At 42.3% G+C, this 18,534-nt stretch overlaps 1 protein-coding gene across 2 annotated transcripts in view; it reads left to right on the top strand.

Moving 5' to 3' along the window:
- Nucleotides 1-18,534, top strand: part of LOC136858195 (NPC intracellular cholesterol transporter 1 homolog 1b) — a 212,824-nt gene that overhangs the window by 77,365 nt on the left and 116,925 nt on the right. For both annotated transcript variants that reach the window (XM_068225409.1, XM_068225411.1), the window contains exons 6-7: nucleotides 4,617-4,746; nucleotides 14,166-14,364. In XM_068225409.1, the coding sequence (XP_068081510.1) occupies nucleotides 4,617-4,746; nucleotides 14,166-14,364 (329 nt within the window). The remainder of the gene's footprint in view (nucleotides 1-4,616; nucleotides 4,747-14,165; nucleotides 14,365-18,534) is intronic.

Raw genomic sequence — 18,534 nt, 5'->3', positions numbered from 1 at the left:
TGTTTTCTTATATATATCAATGATATGTATAAAGAAGTGGAATCAGAGATAAGGCTTTTTGCAGATGATGTTATTCTGTACAGAGTAATAAATAAGTTACGAGATTGTGAGCGGCTGCAGGGTGACCTCGATAGTGTTGTGAGATGGACGGTGGGCAATGGTATGATGACAAACGGGGTTAAAAGTCTGGTTGTGAGTTTCACAAATAGGAAAAGTCCTCTCAGTTTTAATTACTGCGTTGATGGGGTGAAAGTTCCTTTTGGGGATCATTGTAAGTACCTAGGTGTTAATATAAGAAAAGACCTTCATTGGGGTAATCACATAAATATGATTGTTAATAAAGAGTACACATCTCTGCACATGGTTATGATGGTATTTAGGGTTTGTAGTAAGGATGTAAAGGAGAGGGCGTATAAGTCTCTGGTAAGACCCCAACTAGAGTATGGTTGCAGTGTATGGGACCCTCACCAGGATTACTTGATTCAAGAACTGGAACAAATCCAAGGAAAAGCAGCTCTATTTGCTCTGGGTGGTTTGCGACAAAAGAGTAGTGTTACAAAAATGTTGCAAAGTTTGGGCTGGGAAGATTTGGGAGAAAGGAGACGAGCTGCTCGATTAAGTGGTATGTTCCGAGCTGTCAGTGGAGAGATGGCGTGGGAGGACATCAGTAGACGAATAAGTTTGAGTGGCGTTTATAAAAGTAGGAAAGATCACAATATGAAGATAAAGTTGGAATTCAAGAGGAGAAATTGGGGCAAATATTCGTTTATAGGAAGGGGAGTTAGGGATTGGAATAACTTACCAAGGAAGATGTTAAAAAAATTCCAATTTCTTTGCGATAATTTAAGAAAAGGCTAGAAAAACAACAGATAGGAAATCTGCCACCTGGGCGACTGCCCTAAATGCAGATCGGTAGTGATTGGAATCGTTTGTTGTGAGGAGTAATGTGCTGCTGTTTAACATTGTTGAGCTGTTGCTTTTTATTAGTTCGCTGTGTTTGTGTGAATTACTGGACTGTCTCGGGGGTCAAACTAAAGAACAGTCATCGCGTGTTGTGTAGCCAGTAGCACTGTGTTCAAATCCCACGCAGCTGCTGTTTGGGGTGACTGGACTTGGAGAAATGAAAGCAAGGCGAGACAGTGAATAGGATTATAGCCGTCACCACGTAACATCAACGGGCCAAACTTCCTGCTGTGTAAAAAGAAGAGGGGCTTGTAAATAGACAGCAATTAGTAAGTGTGGCCGTTCATGGTTGAATAGAATTGTGTGTGTATATGTGTGTGTGCACTTATTGAGTTGTCCTGAAATAAAGTACAGTTATAATTAGAGATGGGAATTATAGGCACGAATAGGTTAGAATGCAAATGTATTTGAACAAGGCGCAACCCGCATGACGGTTCTGCGGTGAGATTTGCATAAATATTATCGATCTGAATTATCAGACCCCCTAAAATTTATGCAACTCCCCGACATATCGGTAGAGCGGCTAGATTTCACTTGCGCCTTGTTCAAATACGTTTGCATTCTAACCTATTTGTGCCTATAATTCCCATCTCTAGTTATAATACAGACGCTGTTTTATTCTTAACAGAATTGTATCATAATGAGCTTCGGCTCAGGTGACTTATAAATTAATAAATGAAAAAAAGAAGGGGGAGGAAGCTGTATTAAGAAACCTCCGGGCGTCAACAAATAAGAAACATTAGCGATGTTCTCCGAGGAAAATGAAAATTGACGGGATGTTGCTGCTAGAAATCTCTGATTTAAGTTGGAGAATGTTCCTATTATAGCAAATAATACAGAGAGGTTGTTTTTTTTTTGCAAAATATGAACGCATTTTAAATGAAAACAGGCACAATTTTGTCTTTGAGCACCTGTTATACCATGTTGTGATTGTGTGCAATCGAAACTTTAAGAATCTAAAACATTACACTGTAGCGTGTAATGATTTGTTATTTGTGACAGTAAATAAGGAGTACTAAAACCTGACTAACCTTGAAATTAAATGCCGAGTTTCGAGAAATTCTCTTAAGCTATTTTCCCGTGAGCTCGTAACAGATAAGTACACAAATAAACGGGCAGACAGACAAAAGTTGAACTGAACATTTTTCAAAATGTTAGTGCATATTTTGACAATAGAATATAGAATACATATTTTGGATGCTGAATAACATAACTATCCAAAGTCCTTTGCTACACAGTATGAATCGTGAAGCTGTAAGTTAATATTCGAGATACGGTTTTCCTTGGTTTCCCGTTTTCAAATAATAGACTAATAATAATAATAATAATAATAATAATAATAATAATAATAATAATAATAATAATAATAATAATAATAATAATAGGCCTAATAATAATCTCACAAACATACATGCAAGTCAGCCATGGGCGTCAAATAGAAAGTATTATATCAGGCGAGCCAAACATGTCCTCGGAGACTCCCAGCGCTGAAAATCATAGACGATTGAGTAGTGGTTAGTGTGATTAGCTGCCACCCCCCGGAGGCCAGGGTCCGATTCCCGGCTTTGCCACGAAATTTGAAAAGTGGTACGAGGACTAGTACGGGGTCCACTCAGACTCAGGAGGTGAAATGAGTAGAGGGGTTTCGATTCGCACCACAGCCATCCTCGAAGTGGTTTTCTGTGGTCTCCCACATCTTCTCCATGCAAATGCAGGGATGTTACCTAACTTAAGACCACGGTGGCTTCCTTTCCTCTTCCTTGTCTATCTTCCCATCCCCCACAAGGCCCCTGTTCAGTTCAGCAAGTGAGACCACCTGGAAGAGGTACTGATTCTCCTCCCCAGTTTTATCCCCGACCCAGAGTCTGAAGCTCTAGGACACCGCCCTTAAGGCGGTAGAGGTGGGAACTCTCGCTGAGTCCGGGGAGAAGCCAATCCTGAACAGTAAACTGACTAATATATATACACTGACTGACAGAGCAAATGCAACACCAAGAAGGAGTGGTTCGAAAGGGATGAAAGTTGGGGAAAAAACAGAGACGGCACGGACGAATAATTGATGTTTATTTCAAACCGATATGCAGGTTACACAATGCGCACGGCATCGACTCAGTAGGATGTAGGACCACCGCGAGCGGCGATGCACGCAGAAACACGTCGAGGTACAGAGTCAATAAGAGTGCGGATGGTGTCCTGAGGGATGGTTCTCCATTCTCTGTCAACCATTTGCCACAGTTGGTCGTCCGTACGAGGCTGGGGCAGAGTTTGCAAACGGCGTCCAATGAGATCCCACACGTGTTCGATTGGTGAGAGATCCGGAGAGTACGCTGGCCACGGAAGCATCTGTACACCTCGTAGAGCCTGTTGGGAGCTGCGAGCAGTGTGTGGGCGGGCATTATCCTGCTGAAACAGAGCATTGGGCAGCCCCTGAAGGTACGGGAGTGCCACCGGCCGCAGCACATGCTGCACGTAGCGGTGGGCATTTAACGTGCCTTGAATACGCACTAGAGGTGACGTGGAATCATACGCAACAGCGCCCCAAACCATGATGCCGCGTTGTCTAGCGGTAGGGCGCTCCACAGTTACTGCCGGATTTGATCTTTCTCCACGCCGACGCCACACTCGTCTGCGGTGACTATCACTGACAGAACAGAAGCGTGACTCATCGGAGAACACGACGTTCCGCCATTCCCTCATCCAAGTCGCTCTAGCCCGGCATCATGCCAGGCGTGCACGTCTATGCTGTGGAGTCAATGGTAGTCTTCTGAGCGGACGCCGGGAGTGCAGGCCTCCTTCAACCAATCGACGGGAAATTGTTCTGGTCGATATTGGAACAGCCAGGGTGTCTTGCACATGCTGAAGAATGGCGGTTGACGTGGCGTGCGGGGCTGCCACCGCTTGGCGGCGGATGCGCCGATCCTCGCGTGCTGACGTCACTCGGGCTGCGCCTGGACCCCTCGCACGTGCCACATGTCCCTGCGCCAACCATCTTCGCCACAGGCGCTGCACCGTGGACACATCCCTATGGGTATCGGCTGCGATTTGACGAAGCGACCAACCTGCCCTTCTCAGCCCGATCACCATACCCCTCGTAAAGTCGTCTGTCTGCTGGAAATGCCTCCGTTGACGGCGGCCTGGCATTCTTAGCTATACACGTGTCCTGTGGCACACGACAACACGTTCTACAATGACTGTCGGCTGAGAAATCACGGTACGAAGTGGGCCATTCGCCAACGCCGTGTCCCATTTATCGTTCGCTACGTGCGCAGCACAGCGGCGCATTTCACATCATGAGCATACCTCAGTGACGTCAGTCTACCCTGCAATTGGCATAAAGTTCTGACCACTCCTTCTTGGTGTTGCATTTGCTCTGTCAGTCAGTGTATATACATGTGTGTGTGTGTGTGTGTGTGTGTGTGTGTGTGTGTGTGTGTGTGTGTGTGTGTGTGTGTGTGTGTGTGTGTGTGTGTGTGTTACATTAACACATTAAAACCAGGCAGATGCCAGGATCGCAGCCGCAGCCTTCCAAACCCTACCCCTTTCTCACCCCCAAATCACGGAAAACTTATACGCCTCATTACGAAGGTAAAATACGTAGCACAGTACTATCAAATAGAAATTGATTAATGTGTTCTTTTGTTCTCTTATTTCAGGTGGTTCGCGTACATGGGAGATAGAAACACGCCGTTTGTTCCCTTTCAAATAAACTACCTCACGGAATCAGAGAATGCTAGTATCATACCAAGGAACATCTCCACACTACCCTGTGACGAAGCTTACCCGGTAAGTACATTGTACAGCAGATATAGGGAATATTTCGTAAAGCACCCTTTTCATACGGAATTTGAGTTAATTGCCGTGGATCTAATGAAGAAAGCATTCAAATTTTGTCTCAGTTGAAGCGATACTTCCTAAAGTACAGATTTAATAAATGGTTCATTTTCAAATTGTCCAGGTGAAGCAATTCTGGTTTATTAATTTTGAAACGTGGTTATATGGTTAGTAAAGTTATAAGAATACAATGAACAGTAGTATTAATTCTGGTTCAAGTACATTAATTATATTTTTAAAGCTCTTTTTCTTATCAATATATGGTAGCCTATTGCACCATAAAAATTTGACTTCGTTTCATCCTTTAATAGGATGAAAAAGACACAACACGTCAAACGACTTGAGCATTCTGAAGTGTGCTTTTTCCAGCGAATGATTAAAGTGACCAGGAGGCATAAGGTGAAAAACGCTAAAGCTCAACGTCGAGTAAAACAACTCTGGTGAAACTGATACGCAGAAAACCGAGGTCGATAGCTGCAGTCGCTTAACTGCGGCCAGTGTCCAATATTCGGGAGATAGTGAGTTCGAACCCCACTGTCGGCAGCCCTGAAGATGGTTTTCCCCGTGGTTTCCCATTTTCACACTAGGCAAATGCTGGGGCTGTACCTTATTTAAGGCCACGACCACTTCCTTCCCATTCCTAGCCCTTCCCTCTCCCATTGTCGCCATAAGACATAGATTATCTGTGTCGGTGCGACGTAAAGCAACTTGCAAAAAGAAAAAAAAAGATACGCAGGAAAAGTCTTACTTGATGATACCACACTTGCCATTCGCAGACAATGACAACTATTGCTGAGGGTTATATTGACGGCAAACGACGATTTTAACTGCGTATGGTTAATTCCTATGGCTCGGGGAATGAGCATTTTTGTTCGCCTCAATTCACATCTCTTGATCTACACACAACACACCAAACTACCAAGCATCATAGAAACTATGTGGATAATCTGAGTATCGTCGTGGTATGACAGCTAATCCTAAGAAGTGTTGAGGGAAGAATGTTAACACATACAAACATAGTTGTAAATTGGATTTTTAATCATTTAGGGTTTAATGTCAGCCCCGTGAATAAAGGATATCATTGGCTAAATCCGGGTAGTGATCGTGAAACATGGTATCACTTCCTGATAACAGAACAGTCTATGGACTGAATAATTGGTGATGACGATGATGATGATGAAGACACGAATTATTTCTGAAAGTTACTATTATTAAAATATAAACTACAATTAAAAACACTATATTGTACCGTACCCAGGGGTAAATACCCACTAGGACGATGCCTCCATTCCTGTATGAACATCCGACTAACTCAGGGTTGGGCAGAGTGTGGGTTGGTTGTCGGTTGGGTCAGGATAAAAAGTCGAAGTTCTACTCTAAAATATCAATCAATGACAGGAAATGGAGGTATAACACGAATGAGAAACAATCATAGGGGGTAAGATGGATTTATTGATAAATATCCCCGATCATATTACGAGAAAACAATAAAATCAATGAAAAAAATAAAATATCAAAATGAACTCAAAATATAGAGGTTAAATGGAAATTAAATCGTTACTTGAATGATAATACAAAATTTGAAATAAAAAATCAAGTTCAACAAAGAACATTTATATACATCAAGACTGAGCTTCTTCTTATAGTCCATTGTTTATATTGTATGGCAACAAGTGTACGCAAACACTGACATGTGGTATTTCCGTATGGAGTTACACACTATCGCATCACAACGATACGGTTTCCAAAGTTAAATTAAAAACACGAGAGTCGCCGAAATACTATCGTTAAATAAAAAATTACATTATAAAGAAAAGTTACGACGAAAAAAAAAATAAGACGCAATGGAAAGCTATGTAAGTTATGCAAAATACTAGGGGCATATCCTATACTGTATTTACAACAATTCAAATGATCAAACTAAACACCTATATACATCGGATATCGAGTAAAATCTTAAATGCTACACAGATCCTAATGTGAAACCCGGTTCACTGCAAAAGATCTAGACAGAACTAGATAAACCACCAATACATCAGCACTTGGGCTGTTCCCTTAAAAAAAAACAGCGAGACAAGGTATACAATCACAAATAACAATGTAAAACATCATCCTGTAAGGGAAAAGCATATAAATAACCCTTGATATCACGAAGAAAGCAATGGGCAACATTGCCTGCTTCTACTGCATTTGAGTGCTCAACAGCGCGGTCATCTGTCATGTACTTCCGGGTAGATTACGAGCTGAAAAGAAATGTTGAACACAACACTATGCTAAAGTTTGGATTCTGTCCCCCGAGGCTGCCACAAGGAAATCTCGTCTCATTCGCGCAACACCAGGCCAATAATCAGCTTGTCATGAGATAACGTCTCTCACCGGCTACACGGAAACTCACGTATATTTATTCCTTCTTAGCATGCTTTTTACCATATAACATCAGACTCAACAGTCTGGAATTAATACTGTCCATTCTGATCACAATATACATTCAGAAGACACTTGGCAGGCAAACACATCTGCACAATATCCTCTCTCTTGTCAGGCATACCATCATCCTGCACCAATACATTATAATTCAGCATGCAATCTTTATCCCATATTTCTCATAAATCCCATTGGCCTTCACACAATGAGACTCAGTTCGTTTCCTTTCCAAACCATCAGGCAAAACAGATTCCAACTCAACTTCAAAGATCTTATTTTAACAACGACGTTCTGCAGCTCCTTCAGTCAGCTTCCGAAAATATCATGCGTCATGCAGATTAGCTATACCTTTCTCTATGAATAACCGAAATAAAACGAAGTAATACGTATTTAACGTTGTATTGAGATGAACCTGTCAATCTAGCCCTTCTAGCATAATTATGTAAAAAAAAACCTCGGAATATCCTACACTACATGCATAAATGAACAACAACTAATCCTATCAATCCCTCATTTTCCCAATCATCTAATCATAAATCAAAATGAAGAAAATTAAACATGCATTATTCTCGTATCCGAATCTATCATAGTAACAAAATTAAACAAACACATGCCGTCAGGCTTACTTTACATGAAATTAAAAATTCTATCTACACTGCCCTAGTACATTAACATAATTTACATATCATGCCATAAATAACACATGCGCCTTAACTGAATCGACGACTCTCGGGATACCAGGATAGCAGCTTACATTCCCGCTGATTTAGGGATCTACACCATGTTAATCACAGCATTAACATGTGGGAATGCACTTCCTTCCTCTGCAGGCGTATCCATCATCTTGCTGGAAAATAATTCACTGGAACACAAAGACTTTGGTTGACAATATCTTCGCTGCTCAATGCTACGAGCCGAAATACCCTTTCTCTATACAGGATCAGCTAAACACACTGATATATTTATAATAAAGACTTCACTTAAAGGGTGAAAATACAGTTTTAAGAGCAGCACACGATTCGTCACGAAAGTTCCTCGCGCAACGCGCCCGTCGCGAAATAGTGAAACAATATCAGGTCTCCTATACACTTGCTACACAGCGGTCAGTTTACACCGTCTTTATATATTGAAAGTAAACTCTGCCAGATTATACTTTTCCATAAACTCAGGAATAATTATATCTTCCGACTGCACACTTTAAAATATTATTTAGAACCAGATACTGTTACTGGAATAACCCTCCGTTAATCACGATCACCAATCAGAATTTGTGCTTCCGCACTATCCAAGCATTTAACACAGAGTTACAGAGTTTGTGCTTCCGCACTATCCAAGCATTTAACACAGAGTGACGCTCTCCAGAGCTTGGGTTCCTGAGGAGGCTTCGGTGACGCCATTATAATACTGGGGTTCCCGGGTGTCTGAACCAACCACCAATCAGAAAATTCGTCGTATATGATGACACTGTATCAATTATGATATATTTACAAAACACAGCTCAAACACTAGCAAATCTCTTCTTCAAATTATTGTATTACATTTCCAAATATATCTGACTTTAAAATCTGTGGAAAACCCGATGACCTACAGAAACTGACTTTAGCAACAGAGCACGTGGGTCATCCTGGAATTAAGACTTGGCGCGGTAGAGCCTCCATGTTTTCCAAATCCTTAAATTCCCATTGGCTGAAATATATTGCTTGGTCAGCATCTAATACACGTGTCGATCCTTGCCAACGCTTAGTTATGCCACCCTTTCTCACGGTCATACGGAAATATGAAGCAATATCCAGCGACTCACTGTCTTGCTCAACATCCGGTATCAACTATCTTGGGATACGATGCTTTAACATGTTAGACTGTAAATTTTTTGAATAAATTTTACATATTGGATCAAATAATACTCTAATTATTATTATGGGCCGGCAGGATACGGCTCATCATGAATGCATGTATGTGCCCGTATCCTTGACTAAATGGGCAGGGTAGTGGGCTTAGGTTGACTCCCAACAGGGTCGGAGACTTTAACTGCGTATGGTTAATTCCTATGGCTTGGGGAATGAGCATTTGTGTTCGTCTCAATTCACATCTCTTGATCTTACACTCAACACACCAAAATACCAAGCATCATAGAAACACCACATAATGATTGCATCAGAAAGGGTATCCAGTTGTAAAATTGAGCCAGTTCCAGACGAAGTGCTTACCCCAAAACAGTAAAAGAGAACAGTATGAAGAATATGACTGCCCAAGTGTGCTAAATGTGAAGTCAACCATATCTAAAATATTGCGTAGGAAATATTTTGAATTATACAAAAAGTTACATTTCAGTAATGTATTCCAATTTAGAACTAAGATTACAGAATTTGGGTGACTCATCTCATTTTTCTCAATAATTAAACCAGCATATTCACTTGTCTGGAGCCTCCGTGGCTCAGGCAGCAGAGCGCCGGCCTCCCACCGCTGGGTTCCGTGGTTCAAATTCCGGTCAATCCTTGTGAGATTTGTGCTGGACAAAACAGAGGCGGGACAGGTTTTTCTCCGGGTACTCCGGTTTTCCCTGTCATCTTTCATTCCAGCAACACTCTCCAATATCATTTCATTTCATTAATCATTCATTAATAATTACCCCAGAGGACTGCGACAGGCTTCGGCTAGATGAGGGCTTCATTCATTCCATTGCTGGCCCGGTCGAATGACTGGAAACAGGCTGTGGATTTTCATTTTCATTCACTTGTCTTGCCGGGCTGAGTGGCTCAGACGGTTGAGGCGCTGCTCTCCTGATCCGAACTTGGCAGGTTCGATCCTGGCTCAGTCCGGTGGTATTTGGAGGTGCTCAAATACGTCAACCTCTCGTCGGTAGATTTACTGGCACGTAAAAGAACTCGTGTGGGACCACATTCCGGCACCTCGACGTCTCCAAAAAGCGTAAAAAAGTAGTGGGACGTAAAACAAATATTATTCACTTCTTTTGCTTCTTCTCCCTTTAAACATTCTCCAGCAATTACAACCAGAATGTATTTTAGATTTTAGGCTCAATTCTGCCTTACTTCTTCTCCTTCCTGGCGTTTATCCACCTTTATTGGAGTATGCAAGTGGTGTGGATTTGGCCTAGTTCTACCTGTCACTAAACAGTGTGGCTGGTGGTTGATAGTGTGATGTGTTGTATGTGCATGAAGACATGAACACAACCATCCAAATCCCGAGCCAGAAGAAAAGAGTTAAAATCCCCAGCCAGGCTGGGAATAGAACCAGAGGCCTTCTGGACCGAAAGCCACTACGATGACTACTAGTCCAAGAAGTGGACAGGTGTTATAATAATAATAATAATAATAATAATAATAATAATAATAATAATAATAATAATAATTAATGATTAATTTCGTCTACCAATGTTATATTATTGTCTTCGTCTCCCTATTCACGCATTGGTCTCTTCTACCATTATTATATTAATGTTTTGGTCTCCTCCATCATTATTGTACTGTAGTCCTGTTTTTATCTTATCTATCATTGTTACATTCATGTTCCGGTGTACATTACTACTAATGTTATACACAGTTCCAAAAAAATTAGGGGAACATGTTTTGTAACGTCTGGTATGTGAACGTTAATTTGGTAGATGAGGTTCCAATTGTCGTACAGCGTACCTTGAGATCTTAGCTACTCAGGGTATGTCAAATCGAAGTTATACTCTATCTGTAGGCGTAGCCATGCATTAAACTGCCAGGCGACCCGTCAAAACAAAGTGAATAGTGGTGCGTCCGTGTGTCGTTGTGAGGTACACAGGCTGCTGCGGGCATTTGAGCACGTTTTACGCAAATCAGCATATCCCATAACACATCTTAACGAGGTTCAAGTCGCAAATGCCGTCACTTTGATCCAGGAAGGATGGACATTTCGTCTTATTGCTATGGATCTCAATATCTCTCCGTTAGTTATTCAACGCTTGTGGAATCGCTAAATTGAGACAGGCCAGTTCACAAGGAGGGTTGGACAAGGTCGTGGACGCATGACAATCCCACAAGATGACCTATATTTGACCATTTGTGCATTGCAGCGTCGTTCAGCGACTGCCAGAGAACTGCAACAAGACTTCAGGAGGGTCACTGGAGTCACGGTGTCTGACAAGACAGTAAGAAAATGGTTAAGAAAAGTGTCCTTACGACCAAGACATCCTGTTCGAGTGCCCCGTTTAACGCAGCAACATCGCACAGCTCACCTTTTGTTTGGCCGTACCCACGTCAACTGGCAACTTCGCCAATGGAGACCTGTGTTTTTCACAGACGAGTCCAGATTTTCCCTGACACAGCGTGATTGACGTCAACGTGTATGGAGACGCAATGGTGAGCAGTACATGCCAAATGTTGTCCAGGAAGGCGACCAATTCGGACAAAGTTCTGTGATGATGTGGGGTGGCATCGGTATTGACGGCCGTACGGATCTTGTCACCGTCCGTGGTAATCTTACCGCTGCGGGGTACATCGAGCAGATACTGCTAGAGCATGTGTTGGTTGCTGCATACGGTGTTAGCCCGGAATTCCTACTCATGCACAACAATGCCAGGGCTCACGTAGCACGTATCACCAGAGCTGTCTTGCGAGAACTGGACATTCAAGAGATGGAATGGCCAGCAGTGAGTCCCGATCTTAATCCCATCAAGCATGTGAGGGATAGGCTTGACAGAAGTGTTCGTGGGTGTCGTGTTCCACCACAGACTCTCCAAGACGTCGAAGAGACTCTCGTTGTAGAATGGGACCTGATACCGCAACGTGACCTCCGTCGACTAATACGGAGCATGCCACATAATTAGGCGCCAAGCTGTGATAAATGAAATGGTAAAAGTGTTATAGTAATCTCTTAGTTGTTTAATTTTATTCTTATATCCTCAGTAGGAAAATGTATCTTACGCGTTTTATGTATTCTTTTTATTAGATTGTGTATATTAATTGATACATTTAAGGTAAAGTGGCAGTTAGTTACAGCCAAAGGGACCTCTGGTCCTACTTGTAATTAACTTTATATTTATATATAAATGCTCGTGGAGGACATACTCCATACTGAAGCTCTCCAACTGTGATAAAAATCCACCCTGGAGGACTGTTATCACTTTGACTTCGCCCCTACTTGGACATTTCCGTTTGTGTTCTAAAAATGAACAATAATCTATCGATGTTCTTTTGAATACTTCAACGGTAAAGAATGAAGGTTTAGTTGGTAATTTACCTGGGTGTGAGGTATTGTTTTGTGGAGCATGGCATGCGTTCAAAAACATGTTCCCCTAATTTTTTGAACTGTGTATATACTCCAAGGCAGAACTCACAGAATCCACTAAAGAGCCCATTGACTCGGTCATGCCTCTCATTGCGCATCTGTTCCCTGAGGACATTACTAAGCAATTTCACCACTGCATGGCTTCCAGCTATTTCTTGTGAGATGGGAAATTGTCCCTATTATTACACCCTAGAGTGTATAAAATTCCCTATACTTGCGGCAAGGTATACATGGACCAAACATGCCGGTCTATTGGTACTCGGATCAAGGAACATCAACGAAATATCCGCATCAACCAGCCAGACAAGTCGCCAATCGCTGAGCACGCCCTATGTACGAGTCATGATGTCGTGTTCGAAGATGCTCGAGCTCTTACCCACACTAAACACTACAGGTCTAGGATTAACTGGAAGCTGTGGAAATACGTAAAAATCCTAACATTTTCAACAGGGAAACTGTTTATCAATTAAATAATACGTGGTTGCTAGCTGTTAAGGATTTACGTAGTCTTCCCTGTCCCTTCACTATTGGTATTTCGTTTCGGTGTTTTCCAAATTCGTACGTTCCTCATCGCCAGATGTTTCATTCCAGGCTGTGTGTCAACGTGCGTACACCTGTTATGCCCCCCGCCGACTCACTCTCATTATCCTCTGTTTTTTCTACACAGTTCATTTCCGTTCTTCGGCTCTGTTCTGTTCCATTTTGTGAGCCTTTCATCCACTTTATTTATTTATTTATTTATTTATTTATTTATTTATTTATTTATTTCTATTTCCCTAACACATTCGTCCCTGATTCATCTGATGCCCTTGCTGTCATCAGATTTTTCACGTGCAGAGTGGCATTTATTCATTTATTTACCCTTTCCTGGGGAAGTCTATGGGCCACCTGCATTTCAGGCCCTAACGTTACACCACGGCTGTCTTGATCTCCTTTACCATTGTTATAATGTTATATGCATGTCTTGGCCTCCTCCTTTTCTTCTTCTTTTCCTATCGCTTTTCCCACACCTGTGCGATCGCGGGTGTGAATCGCGTCGCACATGTGGATTTGACCCTGTTTTACAGCCGGACGCCTTTCCTGACGCCAACCCTATATGGAGGGGTGTAATCACTATTGAGTGTTTCTGTGGTGGTCAGTAGTGTTGTGTATTGTGTGAATATGAAGAGGAGAGTGTTGGGACGGACACAAACACCCAGTCCCCGAGGCAGAAGAATAATCAGAAGCGATTAAAATCCCCGACCTGGCCGGGAATCGAACCCTGGACCCTCTGAACCCAAGACCAGTACGCTGACCATAAAAAGCCAACGAATCGGATGTCTTGATCTCCTCCACCATTGCCATATTCATGTTTTGACCTCGTTTACCGTTGTTATGTTAAGTCTTGGTCTCCTCCATTGTATTCATATTCTGACCTCCTCTAACATTGTCATATTCAATGTTTTGGTCTTCTCTACCACTGTTTTATTATATTGGTTTTCTGTATCACTGTCTTATTCATGTCTTGGTTTTAGGACTTCATTGTATTTAAACTTCTGCACGGGACCTTTGAGAACCAAACATATCACCATGTTACCCAAATTTTGGAGTATCTTCTAGGATAACAAAATCTAATTGTCGCTTTTTGGGCAGTACAGTCCCCATTGTAGTTGAGTATGTGATGTATGTTTCAGGGTGAATATGTGTGCAGTTGTGTAGACTGTCCTCGGAGTTGTCCGGTATATCAAGATTCAGGAGATGATGGTGCAGAGTTCCTCATTTTCGGGTTAGATGGTGTTGCAGTGCTTGCCGTCATCGCCTTTGTAGTCCTTGCGACTCTTTCTGCTGGATCCATTGTGTTCTTCACTCGACTTCGGAGTGCCCCAACATCAGGTAAGTCTTGTGTTTCATTCCAGTATCTCCTCTTCTACGATGAGGAAAACTTTCTAATGCATTACACAGGGTTTGAAAGCCATCTCACCGGGGAGTTGGCCGTGCAGTTAGAGGCGCGCGGCTGTGAGCTTGCATCCGGGAGATCGTGGGTACGAATCCCACTGTCGGCAGCCCTGAAGATGCATTTCCGTGGTTTCCCATTTTAACACCAGGCAAATGCTGGGGCTGTATCTAAATTAAGGCCACGGCCAATTCCTTCCAACTCCTAGGCCTTTCCTATCCCATCGTCGTCGTAACACGTATCTGTGTCGGTGCGACGTAAAGCCGCTAGCGAAGAAAAGGCAAGAAAAAAAAGACCATCTCTCATGTTGTGTCGACTTTACAACCTTCAACTTTGACCCGAAGGAATGTAGTAGCGAAACATGTTGCAACGAAAAAAGACCTCACTAAAACTATTCTATAACTATAAATCACAAATCAATTGTTCTCATGTCATTACGTAACTCGATGCCTCACTCGCTTGAGACATGTCCCACACTGGGGGTGCGAGGCAGGGGCGTAACGAATGTGATACGGACCCGCCTGCCAAATTAAAAATTATGGCCTCTTCAAATAAAATGTAAAGTCAGTGAATAACTTGAAACAAATGTAATTACAGTAGATAGAGGTAATGCAATATATTGTAAAGTTGTATGAAGAAAGGGATTATTCGTTTATCAATCAAATCAATCAATACTGAGCTGCATTAAGGCAGTCGCCTATCTGTTGTTTTCCTAGCCTTTTCTTAAATGACTGCAAAAAAATTGGAAATTTATTGAATATCTCCCTTGGTAAGTTATTCCAATACCTAAATCCTCTTCCTAAAAAATGAATATTTGCCCCAATTTGTCCTCTTGAATTCCAACTTTATCTTCATATTGCCCGACTCGTTGGCTGAACGGTCAGCGTACTGGCCTTCGGTTCAGAGGGTCCCGGGTTCGATTCCCGGCCGGGTCGGGGATTTTAACCTTAATTGGTTAATTCCAATGACACGGGGGCTGGGTGTATGTGTTGTCTTCATCATCATTTCATCCTCATCACGACGCGCAGGTCACCTACGGTGTCAAATAGAAAGACCTGCACCTGGCGAGCCGAGCCCGTCCTGGGATATCCCGGCTCTAAAAGCCATACGACATTTCATTTCATCTTCATATTGTGATCTTTCCTACTTTTAAAGACGCCACTCAAACTTATTCGTCCGCTAATGTCATTCCACGCAATCTTTCCGCTGACAGCTCGGAACATACCACTTAGTCGAGCAGCTCGTCTTCTTTCTCTCAGTTCTTCCCAGCCCAAACTTTGCAACATTATTGTAACACTACTCTTTTGTCGGAAATCACCCAGAACAAATCGAGCTGCTTTTCTTTGGATTTTTTCCAGTTCTTGAATCAAGTAATCCTGGTGAGGGTCCCTTACACACTTGGGGTCTTACCAGACACTTATATGCCCTTTCCTTTACATCCTTACTACAACGCCTAAACACCCTCACAACCACGTGCAGAGATCTGTACCCTTTATTTACAATCCCATTTATGTGATTACCCCAATGAAGATCTTTCCTTATATTAACACCTAGATACTTACTATGATCCCCATCAACGCAGTAATTAAAACTTTGAGGACTTTTCCTATTTGTAAAACTCAAAAACTGATTTTAACCCCGTTCATCAACAAACCTTTGTCTGCTGTCCATCTCGCAACATTATCGAGGTCACGTTGCAGTTGCTCACAATCTTGTAACTTATTTATTACGCTATCCAGAATAACATCATCCGCAAAAAGTATTACCTCTGATTCCACTTGTTGCCTCATATCATTTATATATATATATAAGAAAGCATAAAGGTCCAATAATACTGCCAGAGGAATTCCCCTCTTAATTATTACAGGATCAGATAAAGCTTCGCCTACTCTAATTCTCTGAGATCTATTTTCTAGAAATATAGCAAGACTCTTTTGTGTAGTACAATTGCATTCATTTTTGTCAGTAGTCTCCCATGATCCACCCTATCAAATGGTTTAGACAGGTCAATTGCGATACAGTCCATTTGACTTCCTGAATCCAAGATATCTGCTATATCTTGCTGGAATCCTACAAGTTGAGCTTCAGTGGAATAACCTTTCCTAAAACCGAACTGCCTTCTATCGAACCAGCTATTAATTTCACAAACATGTCTAATATAATCAGAAAGAATCCCTTCCCAAAGCTTACATGCAACGCATGTCAAACTTACTGGCCTGTAATTTTCGGCTTTATGTCTATCACCCTTTCCTTGTCCAGCTCCATGGCTAAATGGTTAGTGTGCTGGCCTTTGGCCACCGGGGTCCCGGGTTCTATTCCCGGCAGGGTCGGGAATTTTAACCATCATTGGTTAACTTCGCTGACACGGGGGCTGGGTGTATGTGACGTCTTCATCATCATTTCATCCTCATCACAACGTGCAGATCGCCTACGGGAGTCAAATCAAAAGACCTGCATCTGGCGAGCCGAACTTGTCCTCGGACACTCCCGGCACTAAAAGCCATACGCTATTTCATACCCTTTCCTTTATACACAGGGGCTACTATAGCAACTCTCCATGCATTTGGTATAGCTCCTTCAACCAAACAATAATCAAATAAGTACTTCAGATATGCTACTATATCTCACCCCATTGTCTTTAGTGTATCCTCAGAAATCTTATCAATTCCAGCCGCTTTTCCAGTCTTCAACATTTGTATCTTACTGTAAATGTCATTGTTATCATAGATAAATTTTAATACTTTTTTAGCATTAGTCAATATCCTCGTAACCAATAATCTTTAAATACTGCTGACTGAATATTTCTGCCTTTTGAAGATCTCGCATACACACTCCCCTTGTAGATGCAGAGTAGGTCTCGGCCCTCAAGTGGCCACGGCTGGTCCGTGGTCCAACAGCTCTGCACTCTGACCGGCCAACCGAGCAGAAGAGGGATGGCTACGGCTCTACCGTGGCTCTACGCCTCTGCATTCGGGAGAGGGGACAGGGCTGGACCTCACGGCTGGCCCCAACCGTCGGCTGTCCTGAGAATGATTTCCGTGGTTTTCCATTCTCCTGCACTAAGGCCAATGCCGGGACAGTTCCTAGTATAGGCCACGGTCGCCAACCACCGCACCTTCTCCGAGCATCTCCTTCACCGTCACAAATCTCCCGGCCTGAGAGACGGTGTCACCGTCTAAGAGGCCCGCCTCCCCCTTCAGGGGAAGAATGAAAACATTTTAGTAGTAGTCGTAGTAGTAGTAGTAGTAACTAAGCTGACTGGTTGTTACTACTAACACTTCTTACTGGCATTATACACTGTTGTCGAATAAATGTGTGACAAAAGTAAAATGTTCTGCAAAAGTTGTGCCTAATACGATCTCAGGTACACTACACAATAAGAAAGTATCAATTTCTAACTTAAGTTTTTTTTAAATACCGAGCTCGATAGCTGCAGTCGCGTAAGTGTGGCCAGTATCCAGTATTCGGGAGATAGTGGGTTCGAACCGCACTGTCGGGAGCCCTTAAGATGGTTTTCCGTGGTTTCCCATTTCCACACCAAGCAAATACTGGGTCTGTACCTGGATTAAGCCTACGGACGCTTCCTTCCCACTACTAGCCCTTTCCTGTCTCATCGTCGCCATTAGACCTGTCTGTGTCGGTGCGAAGTAAAGCAACTTGCAATATATATACAGTGACTCGCATAATTATTCGGACAGACATGATTTATTACATTTTCGTTTGTATTAGTGATTTCAGTAATAATAAATCACTGATATAAATTGAATACAAGTTTCTGTAAGAAATATAAAAACTAAACGTCCATCGTTCTTCTAATGAACACTGTCAATGAAAATATAATAATTAAAAAACAAAATAAAACCAAAACCAGTATTGCACAAAATTATTTGGACACTTTCCTTTTTACTTATGATCCTAAAGGTTCAGCGCCTGGTTGTCTTTCCTTTCATTTTAATTACTTCCCTGAGTCGATCTGGCATGCTCTACACCAATTTCCGGGTGTAATCGGGAGATATCTTCTGCCACTCTTCTTGAAATCGGTTTTTCAGCTGTTCTCTAGATGTGATTGTTGTTTTTCATATTTCTTTATCAAGTTTGTCCCAAAGATT

The sequence above is a fragment of the Anabrus simplex genome, chromosome 1 (assembly GCF_040414725.1).
Source record: "Anabrus simplex isolate iqAnaSimp1 chromosome 1, ASM4041472v1, whole genome shotgun sequence".
Taxonomy (NCBI): Eukaryota; Metazoa; Arthropoda; class Insecta; order Orthoptera; family Tettigoniidae; genus Anabrus; species Anabrus simplex.
The sequence above is the reverse complement of the archived record's forward strand: the minus strand, read 5'-3'. Positions and strand labels throughout refer to the sequence as shown.